This window comes from Malania oleifera, chromosome 1 (assembly GCF_029873635.1).
Source record: "Malania oleifera isolate guangnan ecotype guangnan chromosome 1, ASM2987363v1, whole genome shotgun sequence".
NCBI lineage: Eukaryota > Viridiplantae > Streptophyta > Magnoliopsida > Santalales > Ximeniaceae > Malania > Malania oleifera.
The window spans coordinates 20,200,818-20,224,541 of record NC_080417.1 but is presented as its reverse complement, the minus strand read 5'-3'; the positions used below and the strand labels follow the sequence as shown (position 1 = coordinate 20,224,541).

General features: G+C 36.1%; 1 protein-coding gene across 1 annotated transcript in view; it reads left to right on the top strand.

The window, feature by feature from the left end:
- The first annotated feature begins 577 nt into the window (after positions 1 to 577).
- Positions 578 to 23,724, top strand: part of LOC131159613 (patatin-like protein 1) — a 36,526-nt gene continuing 13,379 nt past the window's right edge. The window contains exons 1-4 of the mRNA XM_058114652.1: positions 578 to 621; positions 7,020 to 7,113; positions 7,223 to 7,404; positions 7,511 to 7,697. Of these exons, the coding sequence (XP_057970635.1) occupies positions 578 to 621; positions 7,020 to 7,113; positions 7,223 to 7,404; positions 7,511 to 7,697 (507 nt within the window). The remainder of the gene's footprint in view (positions 622 to 7,019; positions 7,114 to 7,222; positions 7,405 to 7,510; positions 7,698 to 23,724) is intronic.

Sequence of the window (23,724 nt, the reverse complement as noted above, 5' to 3'; positions counted from 1 at the left end):
CAGTAAAGTCAACATTCTTTATCTTATCCATCTTTTTCTCTCGAAGATTCCTCTCTTTCTTTCTCTGTTCTTTACTCCCTTTCTTTTACAGTTTGTACTCTCTTTCTCACATAGATCCCACTTTTTCTCACTTTCTCTCTATTTTTTTTTATGTTATTTCTTCTCTTATGTGGATCTGTCTCTTACTCTCCATTTGATTGTTTTATTTTGTAGGCATCAATTCAAATGCTGTAGCAGAAAGCAACAGATCTAAACCCATAAGATGAGTACCTGCCAATTTTTTGTCTTTCTTTTTTTTTATGTAATGAATGCTCTTGGGTTTTCTCACATTTTCCTGCGAGCCAAACGGGATGGGGTTCTTATTTGGATTAGGTTAACTAGGGTTAATGCTAACTTGGTTGGGTTAAACTAGATTTGGGCTGAAGACAGACCCAAATGGGTTGTGGGGCTAATTGAGTTTTGGGACTTAACTTTTGGATTGGGCTCAACTCTAGATTGGGCTTTGGGCTTAATGGTATTCTATATTGGGCTTAAACTATTCCAAGACAAATGGGCTTCGGGTCAGGGTCAAAGGTCAATGGATCATGGACCCAAGTCCAAAAGGGACTTAGGTCCAAATTGGACTTGGTTGTTTGAGCTTTGGGTCAATCATTTAAGATCCGGGTTAAGTTGACCAAGATCCGAATTTGGGTAATCAACCATGGTTTCCTAGATTTGGGTCTGCGCATTCCAATTTCGGATCAAACTTTTGAATCCTACTTGACACACTTTGAGCAAATTATTTTTACTCTATTTAAAAATTAATTACAGAATTCAAAAATTTAGCATTTTGCTAGAAATTGTCAAATTAACCAATACTAACCTTTTCTTTCGAGCTCTTCACTAAGCAATTCTTTCTTCTTGTTGCTTGAACTTCCTGAATTCCCTTTTATGACCAATCTTTCACTTTCTGTAATTTAGGCCTCCAAATCCTTTAGTTTCTTCCTTTTCAATTATGAGTCTTCACTCCACGATTCTTCCTTTTATCCATGCCTCCTAAATTTCTTTTGCTATAACTTGCCCTTCGAATCTTCAATCTTCCTTGGTTTCTTTGATCTTAGCCAACTCAATCTCTCAGCAAACCAAACTCTTGGTTTCCTCTGTCCGTGTTTCGTTTTCACCCTTAGAAGCCTACTATTTATAGGCCTGGGGGATCCAATTCAATCAATACTCACTGTATCTAACTGATTATTCCCATTTAAATTGATTTCTTGAATTATGCTTGCATTGAACTCACGTTTTATTCACATGTTAATTGTGCACCACATGTCTAATTTCATTCTCCATTTATGTTTATAGGTATATAATTGTGGCCCCATTGGTTTTCTGCTCCCCCCCCCCCCCCTCCTCTTTTCATTTTTTTTTTTTTAATGTATTCAATTTTTTTCCTTTTCTGGAATTTTGCCCAATTGTTGTGTTATATAACCCCTAGAAAAAAATGGGGCATCTAGAGAGAGCATATTATTCTATTAGATCGATTAAGGATAATTATATCTTTTCTCACTACCTCATGTCAAGTTATTTTAAATCTACTCTTACCCATTTTTTATGTCAAAAACAATAATTAACTCACTCCTCTTCACAAATGCTTTATTAGGTATGCCTTCCAAATGCTCAAAACCATCTAAGTTACTCTTATTATTTTATCTTTGATCGGTGCTATGCCTAAATTATTGCATTCAAGATCGTCCTTAGTTTATCTTATATCACTCATTCACCTCAACATTCGTATTTTGACAACTTTTACTTTTGTACATATTGTTTAGTTGTTCAACATTTTGAATCATAAAGTATAGTTGACCTTATAGTTATCTTATAAAACTTTTCTTAGTTTAAGGTATTCTATGATTACATAACATGTTTGATGCACTCCTCCATTTTATCTATTCTATTTTAATTCTATATATTACATTTCAATTTACTCTTCCACTTGCATAATATATCCAAGATGTTTAATATATAGTCCCATTGTAACGCTCTGAACCTGAAACTAGGGTCCGGAGTGTTATTTGAAATAAATCTTTGATACCTCCTCGTGACGCCCCGAACCCACCAAGCGGGGTCCGGGTGCCACATGTTCTATTACCTGTTCCTCGCTCTATATCAATTATGCAACGGAAATAATAACAACTCCTTAATAAAATATACCAAAGTTTCTGCATCTATTTACATCTCAAAAACATAACCCAATATCCAGTATTAACAAACATCCATAGACATCTCTGAAAACATAAATAGACCCAAAAGAGAATATACATATGCAACAGTCCATACCTCTCTCTCTCTCTCTCTCTCTCTCTCTCTCTCTCTCTCTCTCTCTCTCTCTCTCTCTCTCTCTCTCTCTAAATGCTACAACAACCCGAGCTCTCTAAGCTCAATCCCGTGAAGGTCCTGAAAAAGATGAAATTCAACTATTGAGTGAGACACATCCCAGTAAGGATAGAATACATTAAATCAACATGTGACAAACATGAGGTTTAAGTACAACATATATGTATATTCGTTATTTTCAAATGAAACCATAACTAAGAAATCATTCTTTCTTCCTACTCAAACACGTGTAAGGTATTTTACCAACAAGAGTTTCCAAGGATAAGGGTGATTACCCATGCACACAAGTAGCACCCCTCTGCTCTGATACCTTAAGCAACCTATGGTCACAACTGAAGCATATCAGGGTGCTTACCTTACTTAGTAAGCCCTCAGGTGGTTAGTTTATCTCGAACTTACACATTCACACAAAGGTTTACTAGCAGAAGTTTTTCAGAATTGGAAAGATTACCAGCCCATACAAGTAGTTTCCCTCTGCCCTAACACGTTATGCAGCCCATAGCTACATTTGATAGCTATCAAGGCACTCGCCTTTCTCCGCAAGCCCTAGGACGAAGAGTATACCCCACCCCAAATACAAGTAATACTAGTATATTTAATACTGATAATACCTTACTACATTACCCTTTATGTTGTTATCACTGTGTCATTCATTACATTCACTTTCATATTCTATATTCATGTGTCACATATTCATCATCTTTTTCTATATTCATGTCTATTTTCACATATTCTGTTTTCATGTCATTTCCGTCTACTCATCTTATATCCACTACTTCCACAACTGCCATTTCCATATTCATTGTTCCCATATTATCCATGGTTAAACTTACAATTATGCGTTTAGAACCCTTTATACTGGTGATAAATCCTAATCATGCTTCCGCCCCATGACGGGTTGTGCGGCCCAAAGGCTAGACTTAACCCTGGTTGGCCTTCCATAGTTAAATCAACCACATTCTACAGTGTATAGGTACAATTGGTTGTTCCCACACTAGTCTAATATCCAAATGGACACTACCCTTCCCCAGCACAATCGACTATCCCGTCTCCACACTCTATCTAAGACGTGTGGGTGCACTAACGCTACAATACATATCCGCAACAGTATTGTGCCCTTTTCTGGTCCACCGGAGTTCTCAAACCATACATTGTAATTTAACATTATCAAACACATGCCAAATATATTTCATATCCCTTTTTAATTCTCAATACATTTCCAGTATTTCCTACATCTCATACATATATCATAGTTTAACATAGAAACTTCATTTACTTATGCCACACAATTTAACAACATATGTTCATACGTTTACTATAAAATAGCCAACCTACATTCATCGTTCATATACTGAAAATATTCATTTAATTTCTTACATAATTAACTAGAAAATCTATCATTTTAACTTTCCATTTTCACAAATAATATCTAATAGCACAGCCCTAAGCTTAGAAATTTACAATTCAAACAGTTGGCATTTCAGAATCCACATGAAAATCATATACATATATACATAATATTTCCATTTTTCACCAGTTATTTCCTCAAAAATCCTGATTTAATATATTCCCCTTACCTGATTTCTTGAACTACGCCAACAAGAACCCCAAAATAATGCATGTGGTGCTCACACGAACCCTTGATCAAAAACCCTAGTTTAATTAAATAAACCCCAAATAACCTATTATTTCAACATTTTGTCAACCTATAAATCTCGAATAAACATTTAAAACCCCAAAAACTAGGAATCCAAACTCTTACCTCAACTTTAGAGTGTTTCCTAAAAAGTCTAGTTTATAAATTTGCTTTACTAAATGTGTAGAGAATCTCCTCTAGAGCACCCTAGCGGTTTCTGTTTGTTGATTCGGGAAGAATCTGGGCCAAAATCCTAGAGAGAAGGTAGAGAGAATGTTTCTAGAGAGAGAAAACGAAGAAGAAATGAATTTCTCTGCAAAGATGCTTCCTCCAATCCTTTTATACACGATGTTGCCATGTGGCATCGTCGACGAGAAGACAGGATTCGTCGATGAACCACAGAAGGGAATTAGTTGACAAGAGGATACATTCGTCGACGAAACTTAAAATATGAAATTCACTCACTCGGGATTTCTTCGTCGACGAGGGACTAAACTTCGTCGACGATCCCTAAAAGAACACTTGTCGATGAAGACAAGAGATTCGTCGACGAGGCCTATTGTTCTTTCTTTCAAAATTTTCCCTTTTTCCCTTATTATTTATTTATCTACTCTATTTATTATCTTTTCTAATTATTTTAATAGTTATAATTTTCCGGGTCTGTATTCATATATCCATTAATGCATTTGATTTTTTTTATTTAAATTTTGGGTAAAGTCCAGCAATACCCTATGAGTTTTCTCAAAATGACACTCCACTCCCTATGTTTTTAGAAACTATCAAAAAATTTCCCTAAGGTTTAATTTTATTTACAAAATGAACATTCCGTTAGTTGACGGCCAGCCAACCATTATGTATAATAAAATAAATAAATTTTATCCTTAATAAAATGCTAATTTTACCCTTCCACTTAATTTTCATAAAATAAAATAAGAACATAACATTAATTTAATCAATTAAGTTGGACAAATTGATTGGTTAATTACAAAATATTTTGAAAATTAAGATTACAAGTGACTTGAACATTTGTGGATTAAGCTAAACCAATCAGTTGATATAAGCATGAAAATATAATTAAATTATTATTTTTAAAAAAATTTTAAAAAATTTTGAAAAGTAAATAATACTAATAATTCAAAAAAAAATACTTAAATAACTATAGTGTTACAAAATATTTGCTATACACATCTCATGAAAATAAAATGACTAAATATATCCTTACCAAATAAAATATAGTTCAAAAAAATTGATCTTATTTAGACGATTGATCAAGTTGTGACTTGTTTTTCTTTTGGATTTGACTAAATATCATTTTTAATAATTTAAAAACTTGAATAAAATTAGGAATAGTTAGGTGAATTATCTCAAACAATGGTCAATCAATTAATATAAATTTAATTTTTTTTAATCCATTTCGCATTCATATTTCACGCATAAAAGAATGAACATTTTGTTTTATAGTTTTAATTTACAAAGAATGAATTTTGAAATTTTATTTTATCTTTTTTAGCATTATGTTTGATAACTAACTTGGCTTTAAAAAATTTGAACAACATTTTATTTGTTTTATGACGTGTTTAGTCATTAATTTTTATAGAAATTATGTCTAATAAAATTTTTTGTAGTATTAAAATCACTAAGTATTTTTTGATTTATCAGTAATTTTATTTTTTTTCATATCTTTTTTTAAAAAAATTAAAACAATATTTTTTTTCACTAGGATGATATCAATTGGTTGATCAAAAGCGATTAGATTGGATAGACCAGATAATTTCATAATCAACTAGGTATTCAAGTTGCTTAGTTAGGGGTTGTTTGATATCACTAGCAAAAATTAGAGAAATGAAAATTGAACACGAAAACAAAAAATCAAAAACTAAAAACTAAAAACTAGCAACTTGTTTGGTTAGCATTTATAAAACTAATACAAATTAAAAAATTAATTAAAAAATAATAAAAGTATTTTGTAATTGATTTTATTATTATTTTTAGATTTATGTATATTTTAACTATATTTAAATTCTTATGATTAATTAAATTTGATTTTAATTCAAAAGTATAAAAAATGAATAATTTAATTCAAAAACACTGTTTCTAGACATTCAAATTTAGCAAAACAACTGAAAATCATGAAATCTAATCTCAGTTTTTTGGCAAACTACTGAAACTGGCAGCAAAAATTTGAAACTGACAACAAAAATAAATGTATTTTTATAATTTTTTTCACTATAAAGAAATCAAAATAGAAAATAGAAAACAACACCGATACCAAATAAATCCTTAGTTTTCAAGTCATTATGCTTATAATTTTTTTAAAAATTTATTTTTTAAAATAGCTTTCATTTTTAAAATATCATTTTATTATGGCTGATATTATTTTTTTTGTCAACTAACTGAAAGTTTACTTTCTCAATAAAATTAAACTTCAGAGATTGTTTGGTAGTTTTTAAAAACATAGAGAGTGAAGTGTCATTTTAAAAAAACTTAGGAATATTGGTTGCTTCTAAACTTGAACATGAGAGGCTCTTGAAAACCACTTGCCTCTCTGATACAAGATCTTCACAACATTTTGCACTTGCAGCATAAGTAAGCCCAAAAAATAATAATAATAAATTGGCTGGATTATCTGAGGAAGCTTACTTACTGACGATCAGGGAGATGGGAAGACGTCATCAAGAGATTATAAAAGTGCACGACGCATCTTCATTTCTATTAAGTCCCTAAACAAATTAGGTGCAACGAAATGAACATAAATAATAAATGCTGCAGTAAACTCTTCGTCGCCAAAATATATATATAGGAGCAGTCACACAAATGGTTTTCTTCCAATTCGTGAATTAATGCCTCTACCTACTTCAGTCTATAAAACTCTTTTCAACTCAAGCTAGGTAGCTTGCTAACTGGCTGCTATATGACCTTTGCATCTTTTCTTTCTGACCTCCGCTTAAACATTAGTGTCCCTCCCTATGGGTGAAAGAACTACATCGCCCCTCCAACTAAAATCCCCCATTCACGGAAATCTCGTTACCATTCTGAGTATCGATGGAGGAGGAATTAGAGGAATCATCCCCGGGATTATCCTCGCTTTCCTCGAATCCGAACTTCAGGTAATTAACCTGAAATTTTTGTGTCGATCTATACATGTGCTAACTTTGAGATAACATTAACAGATGCACACATGTACAGCATAAGCTGAACCAGTCTGGCCTATTTCAGGAACTAGATGGTGAAGATGCAAGGCTTGCAGATTACTTTGACGTGATTGCGGGCACGAGCACAGGGGGACTCATTGCTGCCATGTTAGCTGCAGAAAACAAAGACAAGCGCCCGCTGTTTGCTGCCAAAGACATCAAGCCTTTCTACCTTGAGAATTCTCCCAGAATCTTTCCACAGAAGAGGTGCGTGCTTAGTTGATTGAAAATAGATATTTGTATGCGGAATTAATACATTTAGTTAACTTGGGAGTCTCGTCATTATTGTTCTTTAAACCATGATGAGCTGCAGGGGAATAGTTGGCAAGGTTGTGAATCTAGTAAAAGCTGCAGTGGGAGCAAAATATGACGGGAAATATCTTCACAGGCTGATAAGGAATATACTAGGGGATGCAAGGCTGCATCAGACCTTAACAAATCTGGTCATCCCAACCTTCGACATCAAGCACCTACAGCCTACAATCTTTAGCACTTACGAGGCAATTGTTTTAAACCTTCGCACTATATCCTTTAGCTTTTTCAATTTTTGTTTTGTTTTTTTTTTTTTTTTTTCTTGTTTGGCATAAAGAGTTCCCCTCGCGCAACAAAGGAATCGAGAGAGAGGAATGAAATTACTTTTGAATGAATGCAATTACAGCGTTTGATTAGTAACATGAAATGACTGTACTAATTCAGTTTCTATTTCTTTCCAATATTTGGTATTTTTCAATAACTTCTATAATAAAAAGAAAAATAAGTTATTTTTTATTAAAAAAACCCTAATACATAATTATTCAATTTTTTATTAATTTTTTTATTTTATAATAGTGATTTTTATTTGTTTGGATATTAATTTTTATTGTTGTTCTTGTCATTTTTATTTTATTACTAATTATTATCCTTCAAATAATAGTTATTATTATTTCTTATTATTATTGTTTTATTGCAATAATTACTATTAATTGTTAATTTATTATTTTATTATTTTTTTAAATAATTATTGTCGTTAAAATACTAATAATTATTATTTTCGCACTTTTTATCATTATCTTCCTCATTGTTATTACTATTTTATAGTAATAAATATTATTATTAGTTTTTTATAATTTTATTATTATTAATTGTTATTGTTGTTGTTTTTGTTTTATTATTATTGTTTGTGCACCAGGCTGCGCCTTTTTTATAATTATTATTTTACTTAAAATAATAATAAATATTTTTTCATTTTTTATTGTTATTGTTCTAGTTGTTATTATTTTGCAATGATGGATATTATTCTTATCATAGTTATTATTAGTTGTTATTATTTATTATTATTTTTATAAAAATTATTATGCCTAAAAAAATAATTATTATTATTTTGGCCTCTTTTATTATTTATAATGTTATTGACTTCTTGTTGTTAATATAATTTTAATTGTAATTAATTTATTATTAGTTATTATTATTGTTATTATAATTATAATTAGTTGTTATTGTTTTTATAATAATTACAATTAGTATTATTATTTATTGTTGTTTTTTTTTATTTATTATTTTTATGATAGTGATTATTATTAGTGTAATTACAATTTTAATTGTTTTTATAATAGTTATTATCCTTAAAATAATTATTATTGTTTTTCCTTTTTATTATTATTGCTCTTGTTGTTATCATTATTTTAAAGTAATAAATATTATTTTTATAGTAGTTATTATTATTTGTTATTATTTTTTATTTTTTTATAATAATTATTATCATTAAAATAATTACTATTTTGACTTTTTTAGTATTAAATTTTTTTCTTGTTGTTATTATTACTTTATAATAAAAATTTATTTTCTTGTTAGTGCAATTACCAATAGTTGTTATTATTTTTATAATAACAGTTATAATAATTAGTATTATTAACAATTATTGTTGTTTTAAGATATTTTTTTTTATTATAAAGTGAGTCTAATTCCATGAAATGAAGATCGATTCTGACCTATTTGAGCAAGAATTATGATTCCCCCATTCGCAAGAATTGCATTCCGGTCAGAATATGATGCCATTCTTAATTCTACAAACCAAACGCAAAAGTACGATTCCATTCCTAAAATTTGATTTCTTTCCAAACCTGATTCCGTAAAGCAAACTAGGGATTAGGGTGCATTTGTTCCAAGGCAAGGGTTTGCAGGAATTGTTTGGGCTAATTATAGTACTAGATTTATTGCTTATGATATTTATCCTTATCTATGTATAGATTGTCATTTATAAATGATAGTATAATTTTTTATTTGACCAAAATAACCTAATTAATGGAAAGAACAACATGACAAAGAAAAAGAAAAAAAAGGAAAGGAGATAAGTCCAATACTTTTGGTTACTAAGATTGCTTAGCCATTCTCGGCCTCAAGGGAGACTGGCTAGTCCTATACCATGTAAATGTCTTACAATCCTCACCATTGGCAAGTCAATCCTATCCCGTGCTTGTATGTGTTGCACCAAACATAGGCCAAGTGTGCATAATCTAATCTAATTTAACTACACCACCAAAACAAATGAACTCTTAGAAGGTTCTCTTACTAGACAGTTTTTTACATCAAGCCCCATGTCGTTTATCTTAAAGACTCAATAACCTTGGAAATTTGAGCATAGGTCCAATTTCTCTATAGTCACTATCTTTGTCAATATTTCTGCCGAGCTTCTGCTGTCAAGGATCTTTTTAACTGCTAACACCACTTCATCTAGAAAAGTTTTAATGAAGTGATCGCGGAGTCCGATGAGCTTGGTCTTTGAGTGGAATGCTTAATTCTTCGCCAAGTGTATGACGCTCTAATTGTCACTATGAAAAACATTCTTCATCTACTTGAAACCCAACTCTGTCAACAAATCTCGTAGTCAAATCATCTCTTTGCTGGCTTCTGTCATGCCTACATACTCTACCTCTGTAGTGGATAGAACAATGATCTTCTGTATTTATGATACCCAACTAACGATAAAAGAACCTACTGTGAAGACATATTGAGTAGTACTTCTTCAGTGATCTATTTTGCTAGCAAAGTCTGTGTCTACTTATCCATTCAATGTCAAATCACTTTTACCAAAGCATAAGTAATTGTTAATTGCACCTCGAAGATATCTTAATATCCATTTGACTACTTCCCAATGAATTTTTCTTGGATTCGACATGAATCTGCAGACGATTCCCACTTCATAACTGAGATGTGATCTCGTGTAAACCATGGCGTACATCAAACTACCTACAACTAAAGCATATGAGATATTGCCCATTTCTTTCTTCTCTTCCTCTGACTCTAGAGACAAAGTCTTTGATAATTTGAAATGGCTGGCTAATGGTATGCTAACTACCTTAGAATCACTTATATATATTGAAAATTCTGAGAACCCACCTAGTTTACTCGGCGAAGGAAAATTCTAGGATTCCCTCCTTTCTGTCTCTAGTGATTCTCATCCTAAGCATCTGCTTTGTTGGCCCAAGTATTTCATCTCAAATTCAGTGGACAACTACTTTTTTAATTTTTCGATCTCATCCATATCTGGTCCTCTAACTAGTATGTAACCAACATAAAGCAAAAGAATTATGTAACTTGATTTATACCTCTTGAAGTAGCAACAATGCTCAACATTGCACTTTCGGTAGTCCTTCTTTTGCATGAAGTCGTCAAATTTCTTATACCACTGCCTTGGACCCTATTTCAAACCATACATACACTTATTCAACCTGTGAACAAGTTTTTCTTTGTCTTTCTCTACAAAGCCTTCAAATTGATGTATGTATATCTCCTCCTCTAGATCACCATTGTAACGACCTGCTCCTTTTTCACATATATATTTTTTTTAATAAATAAATTATCATCACATCATACATTCCAACTCAGCAGGTCACAATCCACCTAGGCCCGTGGGCACCAGGGATATATATCAAAGCATAAAGCAGAAATCCTAGCAGCAGAAAATATACAAACATGTACATCTCAACACCATATACCACAATATACCAGAGTTACTACAATCACTGTATTTTCATATATACATCCCAAAAATAAAACCTAGGGACATTTCCCACAAAATCTAACTGTCCCTACAAAACTCACCCTTCAAAAAGGGCAGATAAACCGTACTATATCAGCGGGGCTTTTCCCGCTCTCCTATCCGGGGCTCCTAAAAAGTTAATAAGATTTAGGGGTGAGACACCTCTCAGTAAGGGAAATAAACTAATACCAGTGTGTGGCAACATGAGTATTCTGTGTTCTACATACACCATACATAACATATTCAATACTGTTTATCAAATCTAGGAAAACATACATATATATCAACACATAGCAGAATATACTGCATTTTGATAAACATATCTCATCTCATACAATAATAACAACATAAAACAATCCTGGTAGGTTAGTTGGCTGTTGTCATGTATTACCCCTACATGACTGGGTTGTGTGGCCCGAAGGCGGGACCTGACAATGGTTGGCCAACCACTTCCAAGTCAAACAGTAGTCTGTAAATTCAATGGGTCTACCCAGACTGGTCCGTACACCAGGGGCGATAACAGCACACTTCTTGAAAATAACCACATTGACCATCCAATCTCACACCACTCCGTACAGCGGCGTTAACATAGATATCATGATCACGAGGACCATGGACACATAGCAACGGTACCGTGCAAGTGCTAGCCTAGATCAAGCCAACTAGGTTCTGATATCATATACATATACTAAAATCGTGATACATGGATAACTCATATCATTAATTATCAAATCATTCATATCATTTTTCACATATACATATATCATGAAAATCATCGGCCCGTACGCCAGTATTTGACATTTTATCATAACTCGGCCCGTACGCCGGCAAATCACATAACATAGCCCGTATGCTGGCATATCACATAGCTCTGCCCGTACGCCAGCAAATCACATAGCACAGCCCGTACGCTGGCAAATCTCATCCACATCGCACGGCCCATACGCCGGCAAATCACATATATATATATATATATATATATCTCAGCCCGTACGCCGGTTTTCCATCATAGAAATCCATATCGTCCCCATTCCCAGAAAACAGTATTTCACAACATTCTTATACTCATGCCACACTAAACAAAATTTCCACGTATTCAACATATCATCATTTAAACAGTATTTTCCAAATATAAATCATATATATAAATATATTTATTTTTCCTGAAACTAGATGCTACATATATATACATACATTTTCTCAAAACAAAACTAGCTTAGTTTATTCCCTTACCTGATTCCTGAAAAGCCCCTAAGAAAATCTTCCCCGTACCCACAAGGTTCTCAACTCAACATCCTGAAATGAAAACTTGTAGAATTAAAGTTTAGTATTTTCGTACGTACAACATTTTCTATAACTACCACTAAGTCAAATCCGACTTAGAAAGTTTTACCTCAACTTAGAGATGATTCCCAATGTTCCCAATCAACACCCTAGAACTGAAAATTTTCAGTATTAAAGTTCAGTATTTTTATGCGTATATCACTTTCTTCAACTGTCAAAAATCCAAATATTGAATATAAAGCCTTACCTTGGATTTTAGATGAAATCCAACTTTGTTTTTTTCCTGACGATCCGTTTCGGCAGACTTGTAGAGAACTTCGCCAAGAGCATCGTGGTGGCTTCGGTTTGTCGATCCGGCGTAAAACTAGCCAGGAATCAAAGAGAGAGAGAGTCGTAGGAGAGAGAGAGAGAGAGAGAGAGAGAGATAGATAGAGAGAGAAAGAGAGAGAGAGGAGAGAGAGAGAGAGTGCACTCATGCACACCAAATATCCAATTCAATTTGGATTTTGACTTTCAAAGCTTCTTGAAGAAGCTTGTGTTATTTTATATATATATATATATATATATATATATATATATATATATATATATAAAATAGTAAACATTAATTAAAGTAAAGCTTCTTGAAGAAGCTTTCACACTTTATATATATATATATATATATATATATATATTTGTTCCTTATCATACTATTCATTTTACTTGTTAATTTAATTAATTAATTTTATTTTATTATTTTATTATTATTATTTTTAAAAAAATTTTATTTTTTTCCCAGTTACTACATTCCTCCCCCTTTAAAAGAATTTCATCCTCGAAATTTACTGTTTCCGTAACTCGCCATCCTTTAATCAAGAAAAAGGGTCTACTCATTTTATTACCTACCCTCACTTATGGCGGAGGAATACCGTGGTTACATTTCGAGTCTTGGAAGATTACATATACAAAAGAAAACCATTCTCCCAAAACTAAAGTACTACACTATTCAACCATTACATGTACCTGCAACAGAAAACTACTTAACTATTTACATTTATTCACTCAGACTTCTTGAAATAAATGCGGATACCTCTGCTTCATCTACTCCTCGGACTCCCAAGAAGCCTCTTCTACTGCATGATTCCTCCACAAGACTTTTACTTGAGGAATCGTCCTATTACGTAACTCTTGCACTTTCCTATCCATAATCTGTACTGGTACCTCCTCATATCCCAGTGAATCACTAAGCTCCAACTCATCATAATTGATGACATGAGAAGGGTCTGGGACGTATTTCCTCAACATAGCAACATGAAATACGTTGTGAATCCTGGACAATACAGGTGGCAAAGCTAGCTTGTAGGCTAGCAGTCCCACTTTATCTAGAATCTCAAATGGACCGATAAACCTAGGACTAAGTTTACCCTTCCTCCCAAATCACATAACCCCTTTCATTGGAGCTATCTTCAAAAATACGTGATCACCTACGTCAAACTCTAAATTCCTGCAACGATAGTCGGCATAACTCTTCTGTCGACTCTGAGCTGCACTGATCCTGTCCCTGATAAGACGAACTTTATCACACGCCTGCTGAACCAGCTCTGGCCCCACTACTCGCCGCTCACCCACTTCATCCCAAAACAAAGGAGAACGGCATCTCTTACCGTACAGAGCCCCAAATGGTGCCATGCCAATGCTAGACTGATAACTGTTATTATACACAAATTCTACTAATGGCATGAACTGGGTCCAACTACCCCCAAAGTCTAGTACACACGCTCTGAGCATGTCCTCTAATATCTGTATCGTTCTCTCAGTCTGCCCGTCTGACTGAGGATGAAATGCCGTACTAAACGATAACTGAGACCCCAGAGTCTCCTGTAGACTCCTCCAAAATCGTGATGTGAATCATGGGTCTCGATCCAACACAATAGATACAGGTACCCAATGAGAACGTACTATCTCCTGAATGTAAATCTCCGCTAAACGGCTGAGGGAGTAGCTGATCTTGATGGGAATAAAGTGGGCAGTCTTCGTCAATCGATCAACAATCACCCAGATGGCATATGACCATGTAACGTCGTCGGCAGTCCTGACACGAAGTCCATCGATATGTGATCCTACTTCCACTCCGGGATGAATAACAGCTGCAACTGCCCTGCCGGTCTCTTGTGCTCAGCCTTTACCTGCTGGCACGTCAAACACTGCACTACATACTTGGCAATCTCTCTCTTCATACCACTCCACCAGTATGACTCTCGCAGATCTCTGTACATCTTCGTACTACCGGGATGAACTGTATACAAAGATCTGTGAGCCTCCTCTAGAATAGTCTTCCTGATCTCAGTATCGGCAGAAACACATAATCTGGAATGGAATCGCAAAGCTCCATCATCTGCGATACTGAACTCCTCCCCCTGCCCACTCTGTACTCTGTCTATCACCTTCACTAGCTCTGGATCTTCCTTCTGGGCAGCTTTAATTCTCTCTTGTAGGATAGGATGTACCACTAGGCTGGCAATACATACTGGGAGATCACTCTTCACCAACTCTATGCCGAGTCTCTCTAGATCCATTATGATCGGATGCTGGATCCCCATAGCTGCCAACACTGGCTCCCTGGATTTCCTGCTCAATGCATCAGCTACCACGTTTGCTTTCCCTAGGTGATAACTAATGGTACAATCAAAATCCTTAATCAGCTCCAACCACCTTCTCTGCCTCATATTCAGTTCTTTCTGCGTAAAGAAATACTTCAAACTTTTATGGTCGGAGAAGATCTCACACTGCTCACCGTACAGGTAATGCCTCCAAATCTTCAGTGCATGTACCACTGCAGCCAACTCAAGATCATAGGTAGGGTAGTTCTTCTCATATTCTTTTAATTGTCTGGATGCATACGCCACTACCCTGCCATGCTGCATTAATACACAGCCAAGTCCCTTCAAGGACGCATCACTGTAAATGGTAAACTCTTCACCCCCACATGGGATGATCAACACTGGTGCTGTGACTAGTCTCTGCTTCAGCTCCTGAAAACTCTGCTCACAACTATCGTCCCACTCAAATCTAACATTCTTCCTCGTCGGTCGTGTCAAGGGCCCTAACAAAGTTGAGAATCCCTCAACAAAACGACGGTAATAGCCTGCTAGCCCCAAGAAACTCCTGATCTCATGGACATTTCTCGGTCTAGCCCAATTCACTACAGCCTCAATCTTGCTAGGATCCACAGAAATATCGTCTCCAAATACAACATGCCCCAAGAACACGACCTTCTCCAGCCAAAATTCACATTTACTGAACTTGGCGTACAACTTCTTTTCCCGAAGTGTCTGCAAAACCTGCCTCAAGTGCGTCTCATGCTACTCATAGTTCCTAGAATAGACCAGTACATCATCAATAAAAATAACAACAAACTGGTCTAGGTATTGGTGGAAGACTCTATTCATCAAGTCCATAAATACCGCAGGAGCATTCGTCAAACCAAACGGCATCACTAGAAACTCGTAATGCCCATACCTAGTCCTGAAGGCCGTATTTGAGACGTCTTCTGCTTTCACCTTCACCTGATGGTAGCCAGATCTGAGGTCAATCTTCGAATACACCCGTGTACCCTGGAGCTGGTCAAACAAATCATCGATACGAGATAGAGGATACCTATTCTTGATTGTCACTTTATTTATCTCCCTATAGTCTATACACATCCTCATAGTCCCATCTTTCTTTTTCACAAATAAAACTGGAGCTCCCCACGAAGATACACTGGGCCGTATGAAGCCCTTATCTAGCAAATCTTGCAACTGATTCTTCAATTCTGCTAACTCCACTGGCGCCATTCGATAAGGTACTTAAGAAATTGGCGCTGTACCGGGAGGTAGATCAATAGAGAAATCCACCTCACGGTCGGGTGGCAAGCCTGGTAACTCATCTGGAAAAACATCCACAAACTCCTTCACTACAAGCGTGCTAGCAAGTTTCGACTCATTCTCTGACATCTCTTTCACAACCGCCACAAACCCCTGACAACCACTCAGCAGTAGTCTCCTGGCCTGAATAGCTGAAACTAGCTAAGGCGGGGATTGTACACGCAACCCTACAAACTTGAATTCTGCTTCCCCTGGGGGTCTAAATATCACCTCTCATGCACAACAATCTATGCTAGCAAAATTAGCTGCTAGCCAATCCATGCCAAATATAATGTCAAACTCATGCATGTCTAACACTATCAAATCAGCAGACAATGTTTTCCCCTGAATCTCTACTGGGCAATCGCGGAGCACCCTACCACACCTCACTACCGACCCAGTCGGTGTAGATACCAACAGTTCAACATCTAATGATTGTGTTTCAGCCTCACATAATTTAATACACCCCAAGGACACAACGAGTGTGTAGCTCCTGAATCAAATAATGCAATAACTTTAAAAGAAAGCATAATGACCATACCTATCACCACGTCACCTGACGCCTCAGCCTCACCCGGCGTCAGAGTAAACACCCTGGCTGGAGCCTTATTCCTCTGTTGGCCCCCTCGTGATGCCTGATAACCTCCCCAGTATGGTCTAGGAGCTGGAACTGCATCTAGTGGAGTAGGGCAGTCTCGTACCATGTGCCTCGATCTACCGCAGTGATAACACACTGGAGCTGCATCTGGCGGGGTAGGACAATCTCGCACTATATGTCCCGATCTATAGCAGCAGTAGCACACTACACCACCAGCTCGACACTCTCCCCAGTGCCTCCTACCACAAGTCTGACAAACTAGAGGACCCTGCCCTGTCTGCACCTGGCATCCTCCCGTCTCCTGTCTCCGCCCTCTACCATGATTACCTCTCCTCCACTGACCCGGCCTGTGACCCTGCTGGTAGCTTGTAGATGCAGATCTCTTCCTCTGTCCCGGCTCATCAGCATCAAGACGCTCACCAATCTCTGCCAAGGCTACCCTATCGACCAACTCAGCGAAGTCCTGGATCTGCAACACCACCACCTGCCTAAATATACTCCGCCTCAAGCCTCTCTCAAACTGCCTCACCTTCTTCACCTCATCAGGAACAATGTATGGGGCGAATCGAGAGAGCTCGATAAAACGTGCTGCATACTACTGGACGGATAGTTATCCCTGCTTCAGACTCAGGAACTCTTCTACCTTAGCCTCCCTCAAAGTAGCTGGAAAATATTTGTCAAAGAACATATCTTTAAACCGGTCCCATGTCATAGCTATTGGAGTCACCCTCTGCTGCTCTAATAGTCTCACCACAGTCCACCACCTCTCAGCCTCTCCTATCAATTTATAGGTGGCAAAGAGGACCCTCTGTCCTCAGTACATTGCAGCACAGTCAAGATTTTCTCAATCTCCTGCATCCAGTTCTCAGCAGCTATAGGATCAACTCCACCTGAGAACGCCGGAGGATTCATCTTTGTAAATTTCTCTATAGTGCACCCATGGCCTGTAGATGGACCACTCTGCTCCCTCGAACTCCTAGCAATCTCAGCCATAACCTGCTGAGCCATGCTACGTAATACCGCATCAGAGTCGGTCCTAGCTGCACCTGATGGACCTGCTCCATCACTGCCACTCGCATGGGCACTATTTCCTTCTGGATCCATCCTGGAAAATAGCAGTTGCAATTCAGTAATCTTATCCTCATAATTTACCCACCTATCCTCACCACTCATCTCAACATTTCTAACTCATTGTTAATCCCCAGTCCTACATTCTAGGAACACAACCCAACAATAGCTTACTATGATTTTCCTGAAATCGTCACCCCAGGAAAAATACAAAAACTACCACGGAAGTCCTGCCTCTAGACCGTAGAACAAAACCTCAAATCATTTCCTAAACTCTGGTGTTGTTCCTGCTGCACTCTAAAGACTACAGAACCTAGCAACCTAGGCTCTGATACCAACTGTAACGACCTGCTCCTTTTTCACATATATTTTTTTTTTAATAAATAAATTATCATCACATCATATATTCCAACTCAGCAGGTCACAATCCACCTGGGCCCGTGGGCACCAGGGATATATCAAAGCATAAAGCAGAAGCCCTAGCAGCAGAAAATATACAAACATGTACATCTCAACACCATATACCACAATATACCAGAGTTACTACAATCACTGTATTTTCATATATACATCCCAAAAATAAAACCTAGGGACATTTCACATAAAATCTAACGGTCCCTACAAAACTTACCCTTCAAAAAGGGTAGATAGACCGTACTATATCAGCAGAGCTTTTCCCGCTCTCCTATCCGGAGCTCCTGAAAAGTTAATAAGATTTAGGGGTGAGACACCTCTCAGTAAGGGAAATAAACTAATACCAGTGTGTGGCAACATGAGTTTTATGTGTTCTACATATACCATACATAACATATTCAATACTGTTTATCAAATCTAGGAAAACATACATATATATCAACACATAGCAGAATATACTGCATTTTCATAAACATATCTCATCTTATACACTAATAATAACATAAAACAATCCTAGTAGGTTAGTTAGCTGTTGTCATGTATTACCCCCACATGAATGGGTTGTGTAGCCCGAAAGCAAGACCTGACAATGGTTGGCCGACCACTGCCAAGTCAAACAATAGTCTGTAGGTCCGATGGTTCTACCCATACTGGTCCGTACACTAGGAGCAATAACAGCACACTTCTTGAAAATAATCACATCGACCATCCAATCTCACACCACTCCGTACAGCGGCGTTAACACAGATATCGTGATCACGAGGACCATGGACACATACCAACGGTACCGTGCAAGTGCTAGCCTAAACCAAGCCAACCAGGTTCTGCTATCATATACATATACTAAAATCGTGATACATGGATAACTCATATCATTAATTACCAAATCATTCATATTATTTTTCACATATACATATATCATGAAAATCATCGACCCGTACGGCAGTATTTCACATTTTATCATAGCTCGGCCCGTACGCCAGAAAATCACATAACACAGCCCGTATGCTGGAAAATCACATAGCTCGGCCCGTACGCCAGCAAATCACGTAGCACAGCCCGTACGCTGGCAAATCTCATCCACATAGCACGGCCCGTACGCCGGCAAATCACATATATATATATATATATATCTCAGCCCGTACGCCGGTTTTCCATCATAGAAATCCATATCGTCCCCATTCCCAAAAAACAGTATTTCACAACATTTTTATACTCATGCCACACTAAACAAATTTTCCACGTATTCAACATATCATCATTTAAACAGTATTTTTCAAATATAAATCATATATATAAATATATTTATTTTTCCTGAAACCAGATGTTACATATATATACATACATTTTCTCAAAACAAAACTAGCTTAGTTTATTTCCTTACCTGATTCCTGAAAAGCCCCTAAGAAAATTTTCCCCGTACCCACAAGGTTCTCAACTCAACACCCTGAAAATGAAAACTCGCAGAATTAAAGTTTAGTATTTTCGTACGTACAACATTTTCTATAACTACCACTAAGTCAAATCCGACTTAAAAAGTTTTACCTCAACTTAGGGATGATTCCCAACGTTCCCAATCAACACCCTGGAACTGAAAATTTTCAGTATTAAAGTTCAGTATTTTTACGCGTATATCACTTTCTTCAACTGTCAAAAATCCAAATATTGAATATAAAGCCTTACCTTGGATTTGGGATGAAATCCAATTTCGTTTCCCTGACGATCCGTTTCGACGGACTTGTAGAGAACTTTGCCAAGAGCATCGTGGTGGCTTCGGTTTGTCGATCCGGCGTAATACTAGCCAGGTATCGATGAGAGAGAGAGAGAGAGTCGTTGGAGAGAGAGAGAGAGAGAGAGAGAGAGAGAGAGAGAGAGAGAGAGAGAGAGAGAGAGAGAGAGTGCACTTACGCACACCAAAAATCCAATTCAATTTGGATTTTAACTTTCAAAGCTTCTTGAAGAAGCTTGTGTTATTATATATATATATAATAGTAAACATTAATTAAAGTAAAGCTTTTTGAAGAAGCTTTCACACTTTATATATATATATATATATATATATATATATATATATTTGTTCCTTATCATACTATTCATTTTACTTGTTAATTTAATTTATTAATTTTATTTTATTATTATTATTTTTTAAATTTTATTTTTTTCCCGGTTACTACAACCATGGAGGAAAGGAGTTTTTACATCTAACTGCTCTAGGTGTAGATTCTTTGCTACAACAATGCTCAAAATTGACCAAATGGTCATGTGTTTCAAAACCGGTGAGAATACTTCTAAGAAGTTAATGCCTTTTATCTATTTGAAGCCTTTGACCACTAGTCATGTTGTAGAGATCTAGAAAATTTAAATAATAAGAAAAACAAAGAAAAGATGGAAGATGGTTTGGTGTAGAGCAAACTATCAACGGTTTGGTGTGAGGTTAGAAAATCATCAACAGTTTCGAGTTACGCAACCAGGTAAAGGTAAAATGGTGAAAATAGGTTTGGTTAAAAACCAAACCATCTATGGTTTCAAGAAAATCATCGACGGTTTTGTTGTAGGTCAGTGGGATATATAAGGAATTCAAGTCACATTTTTGGGAGAAAATCATATTTCTCTCCTTTTCTCTCTAGGGCTGTGACCCTCCCTCCTTCTCTCTTCGATTTCTCTCCCGAATCAAGTCCAAATCAGTTGGAAAATATCATTTTGAGATCTCAGTGATGATTCTCCATCATTTGATTGAAGTAGTTTTGTAATTTGGGGTCTCCAGGCACCACTCCAAAGTTGAGGTAAGGATGATAACTGTGTTATCTGCTTAGAATTTAACTGATTAAATGCAGTGTATGGGCCTAGGGATATTTAAATGATTATAATTCTGGGGTTGAGTTGATTGAGGTGGGGAAAAATAATTTCAGGGTTTTGAACTCCGAACGTTGCAGGCGTGGGTTTAGAGATCTTAGCAGGCACCCTCTCAATAGGCAGGTAAGGGGAATAAATTATAACATATATTTTAGGGAAATTAACCAGTTGACTTAAAGTATGTGAAAATGAGAACATGGTATATGGTTTTGGAAAAACTATGATATGGGTATTTTCCTTGTGATTATTATACTATGATTATCAGTCAAAAATTGTGTGGCGTAAGGAATATGGAATAATAGTTTTATATTGGGGATGTGATTTATACTGAAATATATGATTTACACTGAGAAATGATGATATGAAATATACATACATGATGAAATATGAATTCAAAAATGTTGAAACGAGAAACCTGATGGATCAGTGATATATAGAGAGCACGGTACTGTTGCTAGCATATATGTTAATGCAACCACACGTCTTAGATAGAGTGTGGTAGAGATAATCAATTGGGCATGTGAAGAGTAGAGTTACCCCCTGTGGTCAGGATTAAGATTAAGTAGGCCAATCGTACTATAGACACGTATATTTTTTTATCTAACCTGGTAGGCCAACCACAGTTAAGTCCCCCCTTCAAGCCGCACAACCGGTCATGTGGGGTGAATACATAATGATGTGACATGAATGTCCTTAGGATGGTTCCTCATTATGGACGTGATAATTAAGGTACATATATGATAAACATCCATGTGCTACAGATGCATTGTGTTATATACTAGTGGATGCTCATGAGTTAGAACATGTTATGAAAAGTGAAATGAAAAATGAACAACCATGAGTTACAGACGCGTTGTGTTATATACTGGTGGATACTCATGAGCTAGAACCTGAATATTAGAAATGAAAACTTATGAAACTATGTTTATATATATGTATATATATATATATATATATATATATATATGTATAAGTACATATCTGTATGTTTTTCTCAGTTGATATAATTATTTAAACAACTGTGTTATGATATATCAAAACTTATGTTGCCACACACTGTCAATAATTTATTCCATCTTAATGAGAGGTGTCTCACCTAGAATTTAAACATTACAGGAAATCAAGTTAAATAAGCGGAGCGAGCTCCAAGGTAAAGGAGATCTAGTACCCTAGTATTCAGGGTAAGTGATTTTGAGTTGGGAAAATGTTTTGTATAACCCCTAGAATATTTTATGGATTTTTTAGGATGTATCTGTATATGTGTGGAGGTTATAAAACTTTAGTATTGTATATGGGACTCAAACACTTTATGTATTTCGCTGCATGGATAGTGTGTATTTTTTAGCAAATATATCCCCAGTATTCCACTATGGACCAGGTTGACATTGTTTTCATGGTATCATAGATGTTTGATAGATGATTGATTATTGTTTATTATTGTTAAGAATAAATGGTAGGAAAATGGGGGCATCACATTTTGGTATCAGAGCCTAAGTTGTTAGGTTTTGCAGACTTCAGCGGAATACAGTACCAGAGTATAAGAACGAATTTTGATGAGAATAGGAGATGGGTAGACTGGTTTTTGAGTCAGTCATTGTTGGAGGATGAGACTGGAATTTAGGGTTCTATCATGCAACCTGGAGGCAAGAAATTCCGTGGTGGTTTCTGTGATTTTCTTGGGGTAACAATTTCAGGAAAGTCATGGTAAACTATCGTCCGTTCTTGGAAGACTGAATCTTAAATTGGGAATGAGAACGTTAAGATGAATGATTATAGGAGAATATCTTATGGTTCTTAGTATGAGTAGTGTATTAGCTGCGTTATGGTGATAGAGTTCTAAGACCATTTTGTGCCATTTTCAGGGATGGACCCTAGGAATAGCAATACGAATGTTGGCGATGGTGATGAAGCAGGCCCTTCTAATTTGGGAGGCGGAGATTCTATTGCAGTGCCACGTAGTGTCACCCAGCAAGTGATAGCAGAAATGGCTAGGAATTCAAGGAAATGGGACTACAAGATTAAACAGTTTACACATATGAATCCTCCAGCATTCTCCCTTGCACCGATGAGCAGAAAGTTCTATTTGCGACATTTAAGTTGACAGGGGAGGCTAAATGTTGGTGAAGATCCGCAAGATTGCTAGAGGAGCAAAGGTCTATGCCTATAGCTATGACCTAGAGCCACTTCAAGGTGATATTTTTCGAACCATATTTTCCCACTACTACCCAAAATGTTAAAGCAAAAGAATTTTTGAATTTGACCTAGGGACACATGATGATACAACAGTAAGCCACTAAATTCATCGAGCTATCTCTTTTTGCCCCATACATTGTGCCATATGAGGAAAAGAAGGCGAGGAAATTTGAGAGTAGCCTGAGGCAAGCCAATTATGAGCATATAGTAGCTTT